Raw genomic sequence first — 23926 nt, forward strand, 5'->3', positions numbered from 1 at the left:
CTATACCATCTGTTAGTTATTATTTTATATGTGTCTCCATATGCATATGTGAATTAGTTGTCACTCAAGACAAACACACGAACGGAACTGTGGTTTTGTGGGGACTTTTTTATTGGCTTGTTTTGCATTTTGTTATCTTTAGGTTGGTGAACTAAATAAATAAACATATTCCTCAGTCTTGGAGACCAAAACGAAATGCAAATTGCAGTTATAGAAATACAGACTTTCAGTTATAAGTCATGAGGATGTAAGGTATAGCATGGGGAGTACAGGCAATAATATTGGACTAACTTTGTATAGTGGCAGATGGTAACTGGACTTATTGAGCTGATCATTTTGCAATGTGTACAAATGTTGAAGCACTATGTCGTACACATGAAACTAATATACTATTGTATGTCAAATGTACTTCAATAAAATAAAGAGGATAAGAAAAGCAAAGTAAAAAATTATTTTTGTAGTACAAATAAATTTAAGTTCAACAAATGCAATCTAAAAGTATCTGCTAAAACTGTTTAAAATTAATAGTCACCAAAATTGATGCAATTCTATTTAAAAAACTGATATTTCTATATTCACAGCTCTCAGAATATACCTATAGACCAAAAAACAATCAGCAGTAAATCAGTAATATCGTTCTAGTTTTCACAATATGAAACACTTTCCACAACTCAAGATTAGAAAAGAATGACTAATTATTTACTTATATTGTTAATTCCTTGCAGAGGTGAATCATGACAAAAATTCAAAACCAGTTCCCCCATTAATCTGTGGGTTTATCCCCCTGAGCTGTAAATACCCTGGCTCCTACAGCAGCAAAAAACAGGAAGTTGTTGTAATGTCATTACAACTCACCACCAAAATTTACCCAGAGAGGCAGCTACAAAAAAGAGAAGGAGCAGAAGGAGGCAGATAAACTTCCAACTGGATAATTAGTTCCAAATTATCACTTTTTCCTCAAGTACTACAGTCTAATGACTTGATTTTAATCAGCTCAAATACAGGTTTACAGGAGCTTATATGCTACACACGAGAAACATGTGAATTCTGTGAAGAGTTACTAACGGGGATTAACACGCAGGCAAAAGCGCAACCTGGGGAACCACATTTGACAACTAGGTAGTTCACTGCCTCCTTAAGTTACCCTGTTTTAGGGAACGATACTTTAGGATTATATTCGGGGAAAGCCAAAGCACAAACAGTAGTAAATAAAGTCATCAGTAAGAGAAACCTAAAATACTGACAGAGGCGGGGTAAAGAAGAGACAAACATACTCGAGAAAGTATGATTTCCTGGAATGAATGCTGCATTATTTTCAGTTTCATGAAGTAAAAATCCCACATATTATTTAATACAAATAAACATGCTGCTTTTCATAGAATCTTCTGTGCATTAAAATAAGTCCTACTCCAACTCCGTAAAATGTAGCTTATTTGATGCCCAAACCAGATCTCCTTTTTTCAAATATATTTCATCTAGAATTTCCATGATGTCTGTGGGAAAGCTGTACTTGGAGAGGCAACACAGTTTTTGAAGTATACTTGGGCTATAAAGTGTAAGGGAAAATAACACAGACTACTTAACAAAATATTGTAACTGCCATTAAAACTACAGTATAGCATAGGCCAAGTTCCATTCGTTTTTTTTTTTTTTTTTTAATCTGTCATTGAAATCCATGTGTGGAAAGTAGTTTCAATCCATGATTTGCTTCTGTATGTCTAAAATGTTAATGAGGAATTTCATTTCACAGGAATTTGTATTAATATATAAAATTGCATAAATTGTAAAAAAAAATTTTTTTCATAGTTCAAAGCTCACCTAATACTGAAGCCTTTCTTGATTCTCACTAATGATGTTTCTTCCTCCACTGAAATCTCAGTTATCTTTGTAGTTATGGAGTTTAAGAAATGTGTTTATTCCACCTTTTATTATAATGACTTGTGAAGTTGTGTGATGTTCATGAATAGATTGAGAATGTAAGTAAGAATCATGAAGTCTTACATAGCTTTATATCCTCTTTGCCCCAGGTCCAACCAAATTCCTTGAAAATAGTAGTCAATCTACATGTTTATTTGAATTCACTGAAAAATTCATCTGGGGGCACTAAAATCTACCTTCTCCAAAGGGTTCTTAGGAAAACAACGTATATTTTGGTAACTAAGAGTGTTATTTTTAAGCTCTAGGGAACCTATACAAACTGATCAAATATGTTTTCATTATAAACAATATTTCAACATTTGTTGTATAGCCATTAAAAAGGAAAATAATGAGAATCTTTCTTGCTAGCTATAATAGTTACATTTTAATCAGATGTATATCTTTCAAAAACCCAACTGAAATCATAATACTTCATCCTGCTAATGTATTCAATGTCAAAAATAATCTAAATTAATAGATTTATGATAACTCCTAGGGCTTTCCAGGTGGCACCAGTGGTAAAGAATCTACCTGTGAATTCAGAGATGCAAGAGATGTGGGTTTGATCCCTGGGTTGGGAAAATCCTCTGGAGTAGGAAAGGGCAGCCCACTCCAGTATTCTTGCCTGGAGAACCCCATGGACAGAGGCACCTGTGGGCTACAGTCCAAGGGGTAGCAAAGAGTTGGATACAACTGAGCAACTGAGTCCACACAGTGGGTGGTCAGTGGGCTTGAAGTCAAGGAGTGATGTGATCTGATCCAATTTCTGTCTGCTGTGAAGAGAACAGACTTAAGGGGGAAGAATGGAGGCAGAGAGTCCAGGTGAAATTGGTGGCTTAGGATTCTAGCAGTGCCCACACTGAGAAGTGGCTAGAGTCTGGATGTATGTGGAAGGGGAGGAAACAGGACTTAACTGGTGGAAATGCATGTAGAGTGAGGGAAATAAAGGAGCCAGGGGTACCCCAGGGGTATGATTCTAAACCACTCTTCAGAGGGTGATGCTATTTAACACTGATGGGGAAAACTTCAGCAGAGAGAAGCCTCGGGGTGGCAGGGCCAGGGATCAATAGTTCTTCTTTGCTCAAGTAAAGGCCGAACTGTTTAGAAACTTGTAAGTGAAGTAGTTCCAATGAGCTAGTTTCAAATCTCAGAGGATCTATTCTCAAAAGCTTCTTTCCTTCAAAATTAATCTTGGAATTCTTCCTATCAATAAATTGACTTTTAAAAATAATTGAGTTCGGCAGACATTTCCGCTGAATCACATACATACCTAAGCAGTAAAACTGAAGTAATCATGGATGATTTCTAAACCATTTTGGTGGTTCTTTCCTAAAGCTCAAATACATCAACCTTTATTTCCTATCAAAGATGCTACTACCTAAGGTGGAAGGGAGATCTGAAAGGGAGGGGATATATGTATACACATAACTGATTCACTTCACTGTACAACAGAAACTAACTCGATTAACCCCCAATTAAAAAGAAGATGTTACTTATGTTCAGTATTCACTAAATATCTGAGTAAAGAGATCAAGATGCTGCAACACATATACTGCAGATTTTTCTTTGTCCTTGTATCTTTTTTTTCCACCACTATATACTCAGCCGCTTGCACACTGCACTCAACACAGTCATTGCTTAATGAATACCACTTGCATGCATTAATAGAAAAAAACAAATGCCAGTTTTATTGGAAATGTGGCTCTTTTCTTTTTCTACATCAATTTTACTTCCCAAGTAACTGCTTTTAAGTTTCTCTCTTGATTATAAAATATTTACTCACTGTGGAAAATCTAAACCCCAAAACCTTTAAGATGAATATTGCGCTCTACTTATAACTCATGATTGTATTCATTCATTTGACAAATACTTTTGACCTCCTTTTCTGTGCCTGGCTTTGTGGATACAGTGATGAATCAAAGAGGCCAGGTGCCCGGACCTCACTCCAGTTATATGGACACACCCTTTCTACAAAAAGTAGAGGTGTGTCACCACGCAGAACATTTCAAAATCCATGGATATCTCTTCCACTCCAATAGTTACCATTCTCCCAGTCTTAAAAATGATTCTTTCAGTGATTCAATAAGGTTAGCATGTTTCCACACAGACCATGAAAGGAAGTGAACTACACTCTCAAGTACTCAGAAGCAAATAACTTTCTTACGTGGAAAAAGAATAAAAACTCTAGTCGTTTTTACTGAACAATGTCAAGGCGTGCACTGTGGTGGTGGAAATGCTAATGTAAGGCAGTTCTGAAGAAGTTACTCTCAAACCTTTCTCTATAGGTTCATATATTACCCATTTACTCAAACATATTAGAAAATAATCACTCAACAAAAATAATTCAAATGTTTTAACTTCGGTGTTCTATGCCTCTGTTTCCAACAGGAAGTTTCCACTTCCGGCACTAGGAAAAGCTTAGTACTTGGGAAGTCACTGCCGCCCAACCTGCCTTGATTTCTGGCAGCTCACCTGTTCTCCTGGTACGTCGGCACCTGTCTGCATGGCCAGAATGAAGTGACTATTTATCCTCAGAGGACTCTATTATCACAGTGACTTGTTTGGATTTACCCCAAAAGGGCTCACTGAGCTTCGCTTACCTCCAAAGGCTGGTTGTCTTCTACGTCTGAGGTTTTGCCTCTTGCTGCCACTCTCTGTTCATGCGCTGTATCTCCTATTAGACAAACAAAAAAAAAACCAAAACTTTATCATGCCATTGAGGCCAAACTGTCTACTACTTATTTGAAATATCTTCTGTTACTAAACAATGAACACTGGAGAGGGTGTGGAGAAAAAGGAACCCTCTTGCACTGCGGTGGAATGTAAATTGGGGCAGCTACTGTGGAGAAGAGTATGGAGGTTCCTTAAACAGTACTAGGAATAAAACCATCACATGACCCAGCAACGCCACTACTGGGCATATACCCTGAGAAAACCGTGACTCAAAAAGACACGTGTACCCCAACATTCACTGCAGCACTATTTACAACAGCCAGGACGTGGACGCAACCCAGCTGTCCATCAACAGATGAATGGATAAAGAAGCTGTGGTATATGCACACAATGGAGTATTACTCACCCACAAAAAGGCCTGTTATAGGAAGTCAGAAAGAGAAAAACAAATACTGTATATTAACACATACATATGGAATCTAGAAAAACGGTACAGATGAACCTATTTGCGGGGCAGGAATAGAGACACAGACAGAGAGAATGGGCTTGTGGGCACAGCGGGAGAAGCAGAGCGGGGATAAACTGAGAGGAGCACTGCGATATGTATGACACCACGTGTAACACAGGCAGCCCAACCTGCTGCTCTGTGCTGACCTAGAGGGCTCGGACGGGGTGGAGGGAGGCCTGGGAGGAAGCGGGTGTACGTACACTTACGGCTGGTTCATCGTGTTGTACAGCAGACATCAACACGATACTCCTCCAATTAAAAAGAAATTTAAAATAAAGAAATTATAGGTAAACGGGTATTTTTACCTATAAGTTTTTACTGAAAATTTTCACTGAAAACTCAGGATTTTCACTGAAGGACTAATTTTAATAGAAGAACACGGGATATCTTTATTATAATTAAATACAGAATGAAAAATTTTCAAATAACACAGAAAATGAGATTTAAATAAAATTTTGTTTGATGTACCAAAACAAAATGAAGTATTTTCTGCTGTTGTATGTTCACACTGCAGAGTAAACAGTTAATATTTAAGAATAGTAATTTTATAGAGGTCACAAAAATCATAAATACAGAGACATACAATTTGAACCAGAAATGTATCCTGCTTTATACAGGTTTACTTTGGAAAAATCAAGTGAATTTATATTTTGTAAATAAAGTTATATTTCAAATAAACTAGGAAACCTTATAACTTAAATGCTGCTACTGCTGCTAAGTCACTTCAGTCGTGTCCAACTCTGTGCGACCCCATAGATGGCAGCCCACCAGGCTCCCCCGTCCCTGGGATTCTCCAGGCAAGAACACTGGAGTGGGTTGCCATTTCCTTCTCCAATGCATGAAAGGGAAAAGTGAAAGGGAAGTCGCTCAGTCATGTCCGACTCTAGCAACCCCATGGACTGCAGCCTACCAGGCTCCTCCGTCCATGGGATTTTCCAGGCAAGAGTACTGGAGTGGGGTGCCATTGCCTTCTCCTGTAACTTAAATAGATAAAGCAAATTACTTTCAAACATTAGACATCTTTCTAACATGAATAACTGTCCTCTAAATGTGTCTTTTAAGAAGTTTTACTCTTTATAAGTGTTTATTTGTGTCTCTGTAGATCTGCCTCAGAGTATGTATGTTTGTATGTAATAATTAACCATATGTCAAACCATTTTTACAACAGGAAAGAACAATGAACAAATTCATAAATGAGCGTTCAGTTAATAGCCTAATTCCTAAAGGTGGTGCCTGGGTGGGTTATATTACTAAACCAAGCTGGTGACTAGGCTGCCTCTAAGGACACAGGACAGACAGAAATACAGTTAGGTCAGTACTTGCATAATTTAATGTATTAATAGTCTATGTTAATTTATTGACTAACACTAATCATCTGTGATTAACACATGGTAGGTAAAGAAACCATTAATCTACTTGTTAAAAGCACAATGAGAAGTTAATCTAGCAATCTGTTCTTCCCATAAAGTTAGGCCAGCCCAGGAATGTCCACAAGAGGGAAGATTACAAAATCCACACACGATGACTTGGCTGACACTAAAGGTTAGGAATTTGTTAATGCGGGGAAGGTCACAGTCTTCACTGGAGGCAACGAAGTATCTAAGTCTGGGCTGGGTTTAATTTTTCCACAGTGGAACACAAAAGTTTACCAATGGCTATAATCAAGAAAGAGCCCTGTAAAATTTTAAAGAATTAAATAAAATTCTGTTAAATTCTAAAACTATTAAGCAAGAATTAAGTTGGTAGTTTATTGACATAAGATAAAGTAAACCACTAAATGTTTAAAATCCAAGCACGTCATGCATATTCCAGCCTACAAGCTGTTTTCTCAGCTAAGTATGGCATTCATACTGTTGGTCAGAACCCAGCATATGGTAGGTGTTTCATGAATACTAGCTGAGTAAATTAGTGAACTTCTGTCTATAGTTTCTAGCCTATAAAACTGTGATAATACTGTGCATGTGTGCTTAGTCACACAGTCAGGTCCAACTCTGCAACCCCATGAATTATATAGCCCGCCAGGCTCCTCTGTTTGTGAATACCAGACTGGGTTTCCGTTTCCTCCTCCAGGAAATTCTCCTGACTCAGGGATCAAACCCACATCTCCTTCATTGACAGGCAGATTTTTTACCACTAAGCCACCTGGGAAGCCCATGACAATACTAACTAGTATGTAATAAAAGCTTTATTTGAGCATATAATTAGTCTTTTTCCTCTAAAACATATTTGTGAAACTTAAAAAGCAAATTTATTAAATACCATTCTGATATATTGTTACCAGTGGTTGGTAATTGGGGCATAACTTGTTAGATTTTAAAAAGTTAATGATTTTTTAAAAATCATGTTGAAACAAAAGCATTAGGAACTTAAACTACATCTATAGGATAATAAAGTTAATAGTCATTAAGTGAAAAATTATGTCAACTTACTTTTATTACTAATTTTGACTGATTTTTTAAAAGTTACTATCTAAACTGACCATTTATTTGCACATCGGGAAGAGTCTTATTCTCAGAAATCCACCTTCTCTCTGAAAGTTAGGGATGAGCAAATCAACCCCCAGTTCATGGATGGCAAAACCAATCCACAAGTTGTTTAGTTTGCTTGGGTAAAGGGAATGAGACCACTGAGACCCCAGCAGCATATGCAGCCAAGGTCATGCAAGTCCCTGTACACTGAGTCAGGTGTTTAATAACTCACATGCCTGAGGTTTAGAAGAAAGTATGTGTCATCCAATATGAAACGGCATTTACTCTAAGGTTTTTTTTTTAATCTTTTAAAATGAGTATAGGGCCATCCCCTAGCCATACAAACACTGTACTTGGGTGAAATCATTCAAGTCTATGCTTCCTTTGCCAATTTCTGATTTCAAGACAAGTATCTGTACCAAACTTTTTATGTATGTATGTGTGCAGTTTTGGCTGCTCTGGGTCTTCATCGCAGTGTGGGGCTCTTCTCTAGCTGTGGCGGGCAGGGGCTACTCTCCAGTCGTGCTGCGTGGGCTTCTCTTTGCAGTGGCTTCTCTTGTTGCAGAGTGTAGGCTCACTGGTTGTGGTGCGTGGGCTTAGTCTGGGGTACATGGAATCTCAGCTCCCGGAGTCCGGGACTGAACCCACGTTCCCTGCACTGTGGGGTGGATTCTTAACCACTGGGCCAGCAGGCAAGTCCCAACCTCCCTGCTGCCTGAATAACCAGAAAGGCTGTCAGCCAGTGCTCTTGACACCACACAACACATCTGCCTGGAAGCAACTGTACCATCACCATTTCCTGAAATGCCATATTTGGTGATGACTCAAGACAATAACTGATTATCGGGAAAAATGCAACCTGCAAGGTTATTCTCTACAAACAAAGGCACAAAATGAAAACTATACAAACAGCAAACAGACAAGAACAGGTCACAGTGAAACAGAACCATTTTCCTCTCACTGAAGAATTATTTTATCACAGTAAAAATTCAATTAGTTTCTCTAACTTGTAATAACCCATATGAATGTAAAACACTTCAAGAATAAAAATAAAAATGCATGTGATGAATGTGAAATGATGCTTCAGTTTTCAGACATGAGTTAGTTCTAATTTATGTGCTGTATAGATTCAATAGGACTTCCCAGGTGGCTCAGTGGTAAAGAATCTATATGCCAATGTAGGAGATGCAGGTTTGATCCCTGGATCAGGAAGTTCCCTTGGAAAAGGAAACAGCAACCCACTCCAGTATTCTTGCCTGGAAAATACCATGGACAGAGAAAGGAGCCTAGCGGGTTCCTAGGATGGCAGAGTCAGACATGACTGACTGAGTGAGCATGCACCCATAGATTCAAAACTTTCATTTGCAACTCAGCTATTTAAAAGGAAAAAGACAACAAAAACAGACTCAAACTATTACATGGAGAATGGATAAATGCCAAGGTCCTACTGTATAGCACAGGGAACTGTATCCAATCTCCTGGGATAAACCATAATGGAAATGAATATTGAAACAGAATGTGTATATGTATATAACTGAGTCACTTTTCTGTACAGCAGAGACAGGCACAATACCGTAAAGCAACTATACTTCAATTAAAAAAAAGAAAAAAACTCATAGTATTAACATTTCATAAAGTCTTATTTATAATACCACAATTGATTCTTATCCCAATTTCCCTCCTCCCCGACTTTACTGTGTGGGCTTCACTGATGGCTCAGACGTTTAAGCATCCACCTACAATGCAAGAGACCCAGGTTTGATCCCTGAGTCAGGAAGATGCCCTTGGAGAAGAGAATGGCTACCCACTCCAGTATTCTTGTCTGGATAATTCCATGGACAGAGGAGCCTGGGCAATTTAAAGGAGAAAGGCTTCACGCATATTAACGAAGCTCTTTCAGAACTTAAAGGACTGAAGTGAAATTTCATGTGTATTTTAGTCTAGTGAGGCTAGACAGGAAATATTTTAGGCTTCTCTGTCAAAACTTCTCCAGTCTACCATTGTAGCTGGGAACAGCCACAGATATATAAACTGCTGAGTGGAGCTGTGTTTCAATGAAATTTTACTTACAAAAGTGGGTTGAGTCAGGCTGCAGTTTCCAGATCTCTATTTTAGAGCCTACCTCTTCTAGGAAAAAAAGCTGAATTATGCTATATAAGATGAGAAAGGGCTGGTGATGAGCATGTCTTCATGATCTCATTCTACTGGGTGACCTGGGTGGAGGGAGAGGAGAGATGTGATGAAGAATGAGCACCAGGCACAAGGGAAAAGGAAAGAGGAGACGCTGCCAGTGATGCCAGGGAAACCTGAATGCCTCTCTGGGTCCCCCAGAGGAGATCTCTTTTGGGGAGGGGGTGGTGGGTGAGTCGGGAGTACTCTCACTCTTTAGGCCTCCTTCAATGTGGAGGAAACCCTAGTTACTAACCTCCCCCCAGTCTCTCCCTCCATTCTTGTCACTGGGCTGGTGATGTGGGAGGGCAAAGCTAACGGGGTTCTTCTTGTTCTACTCCCCTCCCGGCTCTCCTGCTGCTGCTCATTCCCCTCTGCTCTGACCCTGCCCAGGGGCCCTCCCACTGGAGCAGGGCTGCCCCAGCCCAGCACACTCTTAACAGGGTGGAGGTCAACCTAATGGGGTTCAGAACAGGAAACCCATTTGCTTCTTGACAGAAGCCACGTTCTTCAACACCAGCTCGATAGGCAATAAAAATGAGAATCTGTTCTTCATCTGTCTTTATTTTTTTAACTAAACTGTCCAGATCTTATCTGGGTAAGGAGGGTGTTATTACTGGAACACCCTAGAATCCAACAGGACAGGGGATGGCCTGGTGTGGAAAGCACTGGAGCCTGCCTACAGATGAACAACTGTGAACACAGAAACGTGTTTTCTTTCTTTCCTTTTATTAGAGAGGAATTATCTAGAGCTTCATATCTGAGAATGCAGTCTTCAAAACACTAGTTTCAAGGGGTTCCCATGGAAAAAATAGCTCTCTGATCAAAAGTATGAGGAAAAACCTACCGAATGCATTCCCTTCTGGTTGATTTTCAACGTACTCTGACATAGTAAAGGCTCTGAAAAATTCAGTAAAGAAACTAAAAAGAAATTTTCACCATGTTTTTGACTAGAAAACCGCTTTATTCACTCTATTAAAATCTTGCAGAGTGTCACACTACAGAAAATGCTACTATAACATTTCTGAAGTGAAAATGAATATGAAATATTTTTTACTGACTTTTAAAATCCTCCACATTGTCAAATTTGTTATTTAGTTCCTGAGCATTCATTTTATACAATGTTAACTCACACTTCTTTTCCTTTAGATGATTCTTTTTACAACTCCCTGTTAATTCATTCAGTTGCATTTGGGGCAGACTAGCAGATTGTGACTGCATTCTACTGCATGATTCTGATTCCAGAATAGCTGATCGTCTACTGAGGAGAAAAGGATAGCCAGACACCTTGAAGACACAGGAGAAAGTCCCAGTGCTCAGAAACATCCCCCTCACAATTCTACCAATTAGAGATTCATTAGGGTTAATGAGCTCCTCCTTTAAAATGCAAATACCCTGTGGGAGTGTTTGCTTATTAGTCATTCACAGAGTGAAGTAGTGGAAAGAACAGTGGAATGGCCTCTCCATTAACTCCTTTTCATTCCTCAGTCACACACTCATTACCCAAGGAGGCCTGGCACGGTGGCAACCGAATGGCTTTGAAACTGACAGAACTCAACCCAATGCCTTTGCCAAATCCACGACCTTGGGCACATTACTGAATTTCTCAGAGCCTCAATTTCTTCATCTGAAAAATGGGAATCATGACACATAATAAGGCTATTATGGTGGCATTAGTGGAGAAGGCGATGGCACCCCACTCCAGTACTCTTGCCTGGAAAATCCCATGGACAGAGGAGCCTGGTGGGCTGCAGTCCATGGGGTCGCCAAGAGTCAGACACAACTGAGCGACTTCCCTTTCACTTTTCACTTGCATGCATTGGAGAAGGAAATGGCAACCCACTCCAGTGTTCTTGCCTGGAGAATCCCAGGGACGGGGGAGCCTGGTGGGCTGCCATATATGGGGTCGCACAGGGTCGGACACAACTGAAGTGACTTAGCAGCAGCAGTGGTAAAGAATCTGTCCACCAATTCAGGAGATGCAAGGTTTCGATCCCTGAGTGGGGAAGGTCTCCTGGAGGAGGGCATGGTAACCCACTCCAGTATTATTGCTTGGAGAATTTCATAGACAAGAGAGCCTGGCAGGCTACAGTCCATGGGGCTGCAAAGAGTCAGACACAACTGAGTGACTGCATGTGCACACACAGATTAAATGAGAAAACATGCTAAACACTAATGGCAGAGAGGAAGAAGGGAGAGCAGCTGGGGCAAAGACAAACGTGGTGAATAGCTGTTGCCATGATCTTCAGCACAGCAGAGGTCAAAGAACCGCTCTCCTGTAAACGCATTTAGTGCCCCATGCAGTGTGGTGAGGTCCCTTTGTAATATCCATTTAAGGACGGCAGACCTGGTGGTGGAATCCAAGTCTGCTGACAGTGCCAAGTCCTCACGTAACACCACGCAGCTTCTCATTACTCCTCAAGACAAGTTATCCAACTCCGTTTCATACACATTATATTTAAGTCTCCTCCAGTTCTGTTCTGTTTTCTTTTCCACTTTTGAGAATATTGTCCACACACTCCCTGTTTCCACTATAATGAAGAAAGGAAGGACAGAGAGAAAGCAGAAGGACTAATTGCCAAAGCTGTGCCTTGCCCAGGAGCCTGCTGCTGTCAGGCCAGGACTCTTGACGACAACAGTGACCCCACGAGAAGCCAAGAATAAGAACACCTAAGCCATGGGGAGAGGACCGCAGTCAGCAAACACACGGAGGGAAAGGTTCAAGCCAGCGAGGAATTAAAGAAAAGCAAATGAAAATGGTACCAAGAACACATTAAATGAGCATACCAAGATTATGACACCCAAATTAGCTAAGGATGCTTACAACTAACACACTGGCGTCGTTCTGATAAATGAAGTTAACACTGTTCATTCAACTGTATGTGAGAGGGGGATAGTTCAAAGATAATCCTACGCACACACAAAGAGCCCCTGAAAAGAATTATAAATGACTGTTAAAATATGGATAAAAATTAAAATTAAGGGTTCAGAAGAACACGCAATGCATTTTATAAGATATTAGTGTGACTCTGGGTGGTAAAGAATCCACCTGCTAATGCAGGAGACTGGGGTACGATCCCTGGGTTAGGAAGATCCCCCAAAGAAGGAAATGGCAACCCGCTCCAATACGACTGTCTGGCAAATTCCATGGACAGAGGAACCAGGCAGGCTACAGTCCATGGGGTCACAAAGGGTCAGACGCAACTAAGCAATGGAGCATGCACTCACACACACAGTGTGAATCTTAATTTTAACACATATTTCATACAACTTTTAGGCAACATAACAGATTTTAATTTATGACTGCTATTAAAATCATACAGCTAAAATTTTGCTTACTGCACTGCAAGCTGAGGGTCACGCCGGACACTTAAGGACATCTATTCAAGGAAGTAAGAATACCCAAAAATCCAACAGAAGTCAGACTCGATCAGTCCTCCTGGCCTGCTCTTAATTAATTCAACCTGCGATTCCAGATTTCTTTAGTTCTGAGTCTTGTTACTATGTAGCTATAGGTAAAAATTTCTCTGGAAGATTTCAAGCAACCCAAAACATCAATTAAGTATTTAACACCATGTTAAACACATAAGCCCAGGCATTTTTTTAGACTGGAAGACTAGACACTCAAAAGGCCAAAGTAATTTTGTACTTGTACATTTGTAGAATATTGTATCACGCTATACAAATATGCCTTCAAAGGTGGGTTTTTTTTTTTTTTTTATAGCTTTCCTAAATCAGAGTAAATTTATACCCTGCAAGAATATGTTGGGCGGCTCATCATTCCTGACCCTGGATCCCAAAATGCTGCTGAAAGAACCTGCTACACAAAGGTTAGCCCTGAGCAGGCCGCTGACAACAGGTCTACAGGGCCTGCTGAAAACAAACAGGACTGATATAAGGAGGATTGTCAATGTGTAGGGCTTGAAACAGAAATCTATTAACAGAAAACAAAACAAAACAAAACAGGCTCACTCTACCAGTTTATCTGGTATCCTGAAACAAAGACTCAAATGTGCTGCCTGCTGTTGGGGAAAAAGGATGGCACTGATCCATCACCAATAATGCAACCGAGGCAGAGATCACTGGCACCAAGTCACTCACGCTCAACGTCTGGTCTCCTTTCCAACCAACAGAATAAACTTGTAGAGTTACTGGCTTGGATCAGAAGTTCTGCTCAGTCAGTTTTCCACATAGAAATAAGGGATACCATGAGATCAAATGTGTGTTTCCACCTACAGCATCCATTGGTCCAATCAGAGGTATTAGGTAAGTAAGCCGTCAGTGTCTTGAAACCGAGTTCTGATAGGGACCAAAGAGTTGTAGTGTAAGAAGTAAAGCTGCTCAGTCGTGTGCAACTCTTTGCAATCCAATGGACTGTAGCCTACCAGAGTCATCCATTCATGGGATTTTCCAGGCAAGATTACTGGAGTGGGTTGCCATATCGTTCTCCAGGAGATCTTCCCAACCCAGGGATCTAATCCAGGTCTCCCTGTAAGTAGTATAAGAGAAGAGTGCAAAGAAAATTTCCAGCAGAAACAATAAAAGCAGTACATGAAACATACGACAATCAGCTTCATGTTGTTTCATTCATTCAATAAATATTTGCTGAATATCTATTATGTTAGATAGCATCACTGACTCAGTGGACATGAATCTGAGCAAACTCCAGCAGAGTGGAGGACAGAGGAGTCTGGCAGGCTACAGTCCATGGCAAAGAGTTGGACATGACTTAGTGACTGAACACAACAACAATCTATTATGTGCCACATATCACTCTGGGTACCATGTGAACTACAGCGATACCATCCCTGCCCTCAGAGCATTTACATCCTCAGTTCAGTCGCTCAGTCATGTCTGACTCTTTGCAACCCCATGACTGCAGCACGCTAGGCCTCCCAGTCCATCACCAACTACCGGAGTTTACTCAAACTCATGTCCATTGAGTCGGTGATGCCATCCAACCATCTCATGCTCTGTTGTCCCCTTCTCCTCCCGCCTTCGATCTGTTTGCATCCAAGAGGAGATTTTTCAGCCAACAAAATGTAATCGCAAAACTGGTTGTAGAAATTAGCCCCAAACTGAAAATTATGGGAATATCAAATCAATTAAGGAATAGAAATTTCATTCAAGGCACACTGTGGGAAAAGTGGCCAGTCATAACCAGAGCAAGCTTCATATTAGGGCTTTCTTTCTCCCTCAGCTCCTTTCACTAAAAATAAAGTATATATTTTGTCAGCATCATTACTTTTAAAAGAAGAGAGTATTTCTGAAAATATACCAAAATTATTTCAAGAAAAGTTGATATTAAAAATGAATCACTTGCAAACCACAGATCACAACTTAGAAGCAAAGCCACGTGTGACGAATATGATGAGGTGGTGTGACGTTATCCCAGATGAAGAACGGGAGTTTGATTACAAAATGCAAAAGAAGCTGGGCCTGCTTTATTGAAGACGTCACACTTCTCATGTGATTATACAATATGAGCATGTGACACTGCTGTCCTGAGGATCACTGCATGTCACGTTTAAAATGTTCATATGGGGGCTCCCCTGGTGGCTTAGTGGTAAAGTATCAGCCTGCCACTGCAGGAGATATGGGTTTGATCCCTGGTCAGGGAAGATCCCATGTAACACGGAGCAACTAAGCCCGTGTGCCCCAACTACTTAGCCTGTGCTCCAGAGTCTGAGAGCTGCAACTACAGGAAGCCTATGTGCCTAGAGCCCAAGCTCTGCAATAGGAAAAGCCACTGCAACGAGAAACCCACAGCTAGAGAGTAGCCCCCGCTCACCACAACTAGAGAAAAGCTTGCACAGCAATGAAGATTCAGCACAGCCAAGAAATTAAAAATAATTTTAATGTTCATATAAAGAGGGAGGGGACATATGTATAGCCATGGCTGATTCATCCTAATGTATGCCAGAAACCAACAACGTATTGTAAAGCAATTATCCTTCAATTAAAAATAAATACATTAAAAAAAAATGCTCATATAAGACAAGTGGTTTGGCCCCTTTGCTGCTACTGCTAAGTTGCTTCAGTAGTGTCCGACTCTGTGTGACCCCATAGACGGCAGCCCACCAGGCTCCTCTGTCCATGGGACTCTCCAGGCAAGAACATTGGAGTGGGTTGCTATTTCCTCCTCCAATGCAAGAAAGTGAAAAGTGAAAGTGAAGTCGCTCAGTCGTATCTGACTCTTAGCAACCCCATGGACCACAGCCTACCAGGCTCCTCCATCCACGGGATTTTCCAGGCAAGAGTACTGGAGTGGGGTGCCATTGGCCCCTTTAGGAACTCAGGTAAAATTCAACACCACAAGGTCTGAGGGAGAAAGTCCTAACTGGTACACCCGTCTACTAACTAGAAGCAGGTAAAGAGCCACAGTGAATCACCAATTAGCCTTCTGAGGAAGAGGAGCCCACCTGGGAGGTGATCAAAGTTTAGGATTGTAAACTCGGGCCTGGGCATCCTCTTCTACTTATGGAACTTCTAATTGGACTATAACATACAGACAGGATGGAAAAGAGAGTGTATCATGGGCGAGCCTGGGACAAACGTGCCCTAAGGGAAAGCAGGGGCTAAGAGCAGCAGAGAGCAGGACCTTCAAATGCTCGACATCTCCCACATGCCCCGGTGGGGCATTGCATCTCACATCACAGTGTGTGACAATCACCGGGGTACAAATTCCCGAGTCTCATGGGAGATGCAGACTTGCTCAGTTCAATGAACAGCCAAAGAGTCTAAATTTTTAGCTAGCATTCTAGGAGACTCTACTAGAGCTGACTCACAAACAATACTCTGAGACGCTGACAGAGTATCATCTGCCTGATTTTGGGAGTGACTGTCCACGCCTTCATTTCTCCTTCCCACCCATATTGTTTAAATGTTTAGAGAGTACGTACATAGCTCTGTGCATAGCTCTAAGTCACAGCCCAAAACATTCCCAAAAGAACTAAAAGCAGGGAAGGTCTTGAAGAAATATTTGCATGTCCATGTTCACAGCAGCATGATTCACAAGAGTCAAAAAGCTGAAGAAGCCCAACTATCCGTCAACAGATGAATGGATAAACAAAGTATGGTATATACATACAAGGGAGTATTATTCAGCCATTCAAGGAAGAAAATTCTGACATATGCTATGACACGGATAAATCCGGAAGACGTAGTGCCAAGTAAAATGTCAGTCATGAAAAGATACATGCTGTATGATCACTCCTATATGTGATGCCTAGAATGGTCAAATTCATAGAGATAGAAAGCAGAATGGTGGTTGCCAGGGGCTGGAGGAAGGAGGAAACGGAAAGCTGTTGTTTGATTGGTAGGTAGAGACCTTGAGTTTTGCAATATAAGAGTTCTAGAGACTGATTTACAAATTTGTGAATGTACTTAAGGGAACTATACATGTAAAACTGGTTAGGATGGTAAAACTTACAGGTACTTTACTACAATTAAATATAAAAATTTAAGATGTGTTATTATCTATTTAGAATAACATGGTAGAAGTTAAAGGTGAGTCTATCGCTGATCAATACTGTACTTTACAACTTATTTTAGCTTTGTCCTAATAAGTGTTTTCCTGGTGGCTCAGATGGCAAAGAATCCACCTGCAATTCAGGAGACCCGGATTCGATCCCTGGGTTGGGAAGATCCCGAGGGCATGGCAACCCACTCCACTATTCTTGCCTGGAGAATCCCCATGGACAGAGGAGCCTGGCAGGCTACAGTCCACGGGGTCCCAAGGAGTCAGACACGACTGAGCGACTAAGCATAGCACAATAAGTGTTTACATACAAATGCTATAATTGGTATTTATTCTATGTTCATGCTGTTATTTAAATATGTATATAAAGAAAAAAAGGAAAAAAATCAAGTGAAGCAAAATGTGTGTTTTCTTTCTGTTACAGGATTGTTTATGACTCAATTAAAGGGCCAAGCTATAAGAAATAGTTTGCCCAATCAGAGAAGAAAAAGAAATAAAAGGAATCCAGATGAGAAAAGAAGAAGTAAAACTCTTACTGTTTGCAGCCAACATGATACTATACATAGAAAACCTAAAAAACACTATCAGAAAGTTGCTAGAGCTAATCAGTGAATTTAGCAAAATTGCAGGATACAAAATCAATACACAGAAATCACTTGCATTCCTATACACCAACAATGAAATATCAGAAAGAGAAATTAAGGAATCAATCCCATTTACCATTGCAACAAAAGAGTAAAATACCTAGGAATAAACCTACCTAAGGAGACAAAAGAGCTGTACAGGGAAAACTATAAGACACCAATGAAAGAAATCGAAGACAACAGAGACAGATGGAGAGGTATCCCATGTTCCTGGGTGGGAAGAATCAATATTATGAAAATGACGATACTACCAAATGTAATCTACAGATTCAGTGTGACCCCTACCAAACTACCAATGGCATTTTTCACAGAATTAGAACAAAAAAAACTCACAATTCATATGGAAACACAAAAGATCCCAAATAGCCAAAACAATCGTGAGGAAGAAGGATGAAAATGGAGGAATCAATCTTTCTGACTTCGGACTACACTGCAAAGCTACAGTCATCAAGACAGTACTGGCACAAAAACAGAAATATAGACCAATGGAACAAGACAGAAAGCCCAGAGATATACCCATGCACCTATCAGTACCTTATATTTGACAAAGGAGGCAAGAATATACAATGGTATAGTGTAGTCTCTTTAGTAAGTGCTGCTGAGAAAACTGGACAGCTATGTGTAAAAGAAAGAAATTAGAACACTTCCCAACTCCCCACACAAAGATAAACTCAAATGGATTAAAGAGCTAAATGTAAGACCTGAAACTATAAAACTCTGAGAGGAAAACATAGGCAGAACACTCTATGACATAAATCACAGAAGATCCTCTATAACCCACCTCCTACAGTAATGGAAATAAAAACAAAAATAAACAAGTGGGACCTAATTAAACTTAAAAACCTTTAGCACAGCAAAGGAAACTATAAGCAAGGTGACAAGACAACCCTCAGAATGGAAGAAAATAACAGCAAATGAAACAACTGGCAAAGAATTAATTTCAAACATATATAAGCAACTCATACAAATCAACACCAGAAACACAATCCAATCAAAAGGTGGGCAAAAGACCTAAACAGACATTTCTCCAAAGAAGACATACAAGTGTAATAAACACATGAAAAGATGCTCAACATCACTCATTATTAGAGAAATGCAAATCAAAAGTACAATGAGGTATCACCTCACACCAGTCAGAATGGCCACCATCAAAAAATCTACAAACAATAAATGCTGGAGAGGGTGTGGAGAAAAGGGAACCCTCTTGCACTGTTGGTGGGAATGTAAATTGATACAGCCATTATGGAAGACGGTATGGAGATTCCCTAAAAAACTAGGAATAAAAACATCATATGCCTCAGCAATCCCACTCCTAGGCACATATGTTGCTGCTGCTGCTGCTGCTAAGTCGCTTCAGTCGTGTCCGACTCTGTGTGACCCCAGAGACGGCAGCCCACCAGGCTCCCCCATCCCTGGGATTCTCCAGGCAAGAACACTGGAGTGGGTTGCCATTTCCTTCTCCAATGCATATGTTGAGGAAACCAAAATTGAAAAAGACATATGTACCCCAATGTTCATTGCAGAACTATTTACAATAGCAAGGACATGGAAGCAACTGAGATGTCCACAGACAGATGAATGGATAAAGATGAATGGATAAAGAAGTTGTGCACACGCACACAATGGAATAATACTCAGCCATAAAAAGGAATGCGTTTGAATCAGTACTAATGAGGTGGATGAACCTAGAGCTATTATACAGAGTGAAGTGAGTTAGTCATGTACTAAGGTATACATATGGAATGTAGGAAGACAGTACTGATGAACCTATTTGCAGGGCAGCAAGGGAGACAGCATAGAAGGAAATGGCAACCCACTCCAGTGTTCTTGCCTGGAGAGTCCCAGGGACAGGGGAGCCTGGTGGGCTGCTGTCTATGGGGTCGCACAGAGTCGGACACAACTGAAGCGACTTAGCAGCAAGGGAGACAGAGAACAGACTTATGGACGTGGGGGGAGGAAGGAGAGGGTGGGATATATGGAGAATAACATGGAAACATACATTATGGAAAATGGACAGCCAATGGGCATCTGCTGTATAACTCAAGGAACTCAAACAGGGCTCAGTAACACGTAGAGGGGCGGAATGGGGAGGGAGGTCCCAGAGGGAGGGGACATAAGAATATGACTGATTCATGTTGATGTTCGGCAGAAACCAACACAATACTGTGAAGTAATTATCCTTCCATTAAAAATAAATAAACTTAATTAAAAACTAAAGTAGATAACCAACAGGGACCTGCTGTACAGCACAGCTGCTCAGTACTGTTGCTCAGTGTTATATGGCAGCCTGGATGGGTGAGGAGTTTGGAGGAGGACGGACATGTGTATATGTATGATCCAGTCCCTTTACTTTCCACCTGAATCTGTCACAAAATTGTTAACTAGCCATACTATAATACAAAATAAAAAGTTTAATAAAAAAAAGACATAGTTTGCCCAACTGCAGAGTTACAATGCATTGCATTAATTAATAATAACATCAGAACACATTTTGGCCACTCGGTACTAGTACAGTAATGTTGTTATGATGTTTTTGTAGATGTACATCCACATACTTGTTTGTATAAACGTTACCAGGTAACAAGGTAACAACAGTGTTAGTAATACTGAGTATCAACATGCTATACTTTAAAAACATCTCAATTGCTGGTCATAACCAAGGAATCTACAATATAAAGTACTAGATAAATAAAGCACACTTTTATAGATCATGTAGAATTTCAGAGCTAATATTCCTATCTTTTAATTATCTAATACAAAACACCTAAACGTCCTCTTAGGAAGAGAGAGTTTTCAAGCCCCTAAGCCTTAATGTCACTAGGATGGGGAGAGGAGGTGGCTGACAATGAAATCAAGGTTTGCTGGAAGAGATCACTATCAATAAATTAATTGTATCGTCCCCAACTAGTGGCTTGAATTTCTTTCCCACAGAAATCTCTCCAAATATGAGAGATTAAGGGAAGAAAAAGAAGAAGAGACTAAGAGGGTAGGAGTCAGTGGACAAATCAGACTTGGGGAGCCCACTACTGGTAGGTCCTCAACTAACAACGAGGGGACACTGACCTCCGGAGCTCCAAGACAGACAGAGCACACAAATCAGAAAGCCGAAAGGGCAGAAACGCATTAGGAAGAAGTCCCCTGGTTAGAAGGAGTGAGTCACATGGTTGAAGTATGAGAATTTACTTGATGACAAGGTGAAAAGTGATGATAGATGGAGGAGCACTCTTGGCCTGCAGTGCTCCTCAACCTAGACCCCACCAGCTGACATGTACTCCCTCCTCACATCTCAGCCCTCCAGACCCAGGAGAGCCCACGCCCCCATCACACGCTCCCATTCATGCCCATCCTCCAAAGTGCGCTCCACGTTCACAATCATTCAGTGAATTGCACTCACTCGTTTAATAGCTTTTGTTCCCACTAGTCTGTCAGCTCCACCAGGACAAGGGTGTGTTTCTTCACCACAGTATTTCCAGAACCTACTACAGTAGACGGCACCCAGAATACACCGGGTAGACCCTGATGAAATATCTGTTTGATATATTACAGCCTTGTCATGAGGAGGGTCACACACAGTCTCAGAAACATGAGTTCCTGATGAAATGATGGGATAAACAAAGAAAGCTAAAGAGGAGGCACTCTGACTGGTAAAAGGAAATACGTTTATTAAGGGCACTTAGAAGTGAGTGGAGGGCAGAGTCTGGACAAAAAGGCTTTGGGAGAGATCAATAATCACAGGTCTGTCATCAAGTTTGGACAGGATTTCAGCAATAAGGAAGGTCAGGGTAGACCAGCTGTAAGATACTTAGAAACACTTCCCAGAAGGTTGTTAAGGGTAGATGAAAAATGCCAAAGAGGCAACAGTGACTCTGAAATCAGAGAAGAGATCTCACTGGGTTCTCTGTCGTTACAGTGAGTTTGAGGTAACTGCATGAAACAGAAGACATGGCTAAGATTCCAAAGGAATTCTGACAAAGTATTTTTATTTATTTTATTGAATTTAATGCTGCATTTCTAAGTTTACTACTAACATGTATTTGGCAAATTTTAAATGCCTCCTTTAAAAAACATAGAAACATTAGAAATATGTACTAACATTTGTGATTTTTTTCAAAAATTTCTCTCTTATCACTTAAAGTTATGAAAACTGTATAATGCTTATGTACTTAAAATTACTAATTTATTACCACTGAATTCCACAGTATTGCTCCGCCTCATGAATTCGATATTTTTGAAATTAGAATTTGTTGCTTAAATCCCTATTATATACTTCATGACACAGCAATTTCAAATAAATTCAGTAGTCTCCTAGGGACTGGCTCAGTGAAATTAGAATTCATCTAGACATGTGCCTAATTCAGTTCAGTTCAGTTCAGTCGCTCAGTTGTGTCTGACTCTCTGTGACCCCATGAATAGCAGCACGCCAGGCCTACCTGTCCATCACCATCTCCCGGAGTTCACTCAGACTCATGTCCATCGAGTCAGTGATGCCATCCAGCCATCTCATCCTCTGTCGTCCCCTTCTCCTCCTGCCCCCAATCCCTCCCAGCATCAGAGTCTTTTCCAATGAGTCAACTCTTCACATGAGGTGGCCAAAGTACTGGAGTTTCAGCTTTAGCATCATTCCTTCCAAAGAAATCCCAGGGCTGATCTCCTTCAGAATGGACTAGTTGGATCTCCTTGCAATCCAAGGGACTCTCAAGAGTCTTCTCCAACACCACAGTTCAAAAGCATCAATTCTTCAGCACTCAGCTTTCTTCACAGTCCAACTCTCACATCCATACATGACCACTGGAAAAAACATAGCCTTGACTAGATGGACCTTTGTTGGCAAAGTAATGTCTCTGCTTTTCAATATGCTATCTAGGTTGGTCATAACTTTCCTTCCAAGCCTAATTAGAACATCTATAACATTTTTCCTAAGGCTTAAAGGATGAGGATAGAAAAGATGTACATATTAAGCAACCAGTTCCATTATGGTAAGTTTTCTAAGAATAGTTGCTTCATTCAAATCAACCTGTCTCAATCAAATTTATCCTCCTCTCCACTTATCGCTTTAACCACCTTCAGACCTCATGAAGCAAACCTTCCTCCTGCAGCTCCCAGATTCCCCCTCTTCACCGTGAAAGAAAGCACATCAACCTACTGAGGGCCAGGCCCCTGCAACCGAGCCCGGCGGCAACAGACAGAGAGCCTCTATCTAAGGAAAGATCAGGTGACTCTCCCCACGCAGCTTACTAAGGGAAAAATGCTAAACGCTGACTCTCTGCACAGTGCTGACTGATCTGTAGACCATGCACCTACCAACCAAGAAGTGCATAGAGAATATTTTGTTGTTGTTGTTAAGACTGAGTCTAAGATGACAGCAAATAGCGTGCATAAGATGTTGTTTCTCAGACTGGGAGACAGTATGTAGGAGTGGGATAAAGAGCTGGAGCACTTAGATTTAGGCCATGAGTTCTCAAAACCATAACCAGACTCACTCATATTCAAATACCAGTAGAAGAGAACAACACTGTGGCTCTGTTGGAAAAGAATCTGCCTGCAATGCAGGACACCCCAGTTAGATTCCTGGGTCGGGAAGATGGCAGCTCACTCCAGTACTCTTGCCTGGAGAATGCCATGGACAGAGGAGCCTGGTGGGCTACAGTCCATGGGGTCACAAAGAGTCAGACACAACTCAAGTGTCAGCACGTACGCACATTCGTTAGCTAGTGAGTCTCTGATAATTTGTCATAGCAGGTGCAATGGACTAAGACACATTCTAAAATCAAAATAAATACATTATTTGGGGCTTAGCCATCACTTATGGCTATCCAAATATCTGTTTCCTTACAAGATGGGTGAGCTTGTCTTTTTATTCCCAAATTTCTAAGGGCAGATTTTTAAGTCAGTCATCTAGCTTACTAACTACCTGGGTCTTTCTTCCTTTTTCTCTGTCTTCCGAAGTAACTGAGTCCCAGAAAGGAAGAGGCGGCAAGAAGATACAGAGCAAGTGAGGAAAGGAGGATATAGGGGAGGCCGTGGCAGCATGGCCTCGTTCAGGGTGTTGAAGATAGGCCTAGACCAT

The 23926-nt window shown here is 40.8% G+C and overlaps 1 protein-coding gene across 2 annotated transcripts in view; it reads right to left on the bottom strand.

Annotated features, from left to right (window-relative positions):
• Window positions 1-23926, bottom strand: part of UMAD1 (UBAP1-MVB12-associated (UMA) domain containing 1) — a 254614-nt gene that overhangs the window by 68419 nt on the left and 162269 nt on the right. Inside the window, exons 1-2 of one of the 2 annotated variants that reach the window (XM_027540076.1) lie at window positions 14121-14161; window positions 4518-4591 (exon numbers count right to left, since the gene is read on the bottom strand). In XM_027540076.1, coding sequence (XP_027395877.1) covers window positions 4518-4591; window positions 14121-14133 — 87 coding nt within the window. In that variant the 5' untranslated portion in view covers window positions 14134-14161. Of the gene's footprint in view, window positions 1-4517; window positions 4592-14120; window positions 14162-23926 lie in introns of those variants that run through there. The other variant, XM_027540075.1, reaches the window with a different exon arrangement.

This window comes from Bos indicus x Bos taurus, chromosome 4 (genome assembly GCF_003369695.1).
Source record: "Bos indicus x Bos taurus breed Angus x Brahman F1 hybrid chromosome 4, Bos_hybrid_MaternalHap_v2.0, whole genome shotgun sequence".
Taxonomy (NCBI): domain Eukaryota; kingdom Metazoa; phylum Chordata; class Mammalia; order Artiodactyla; family Bovidae; genus Bos; species Bos indicus x Bos taurus.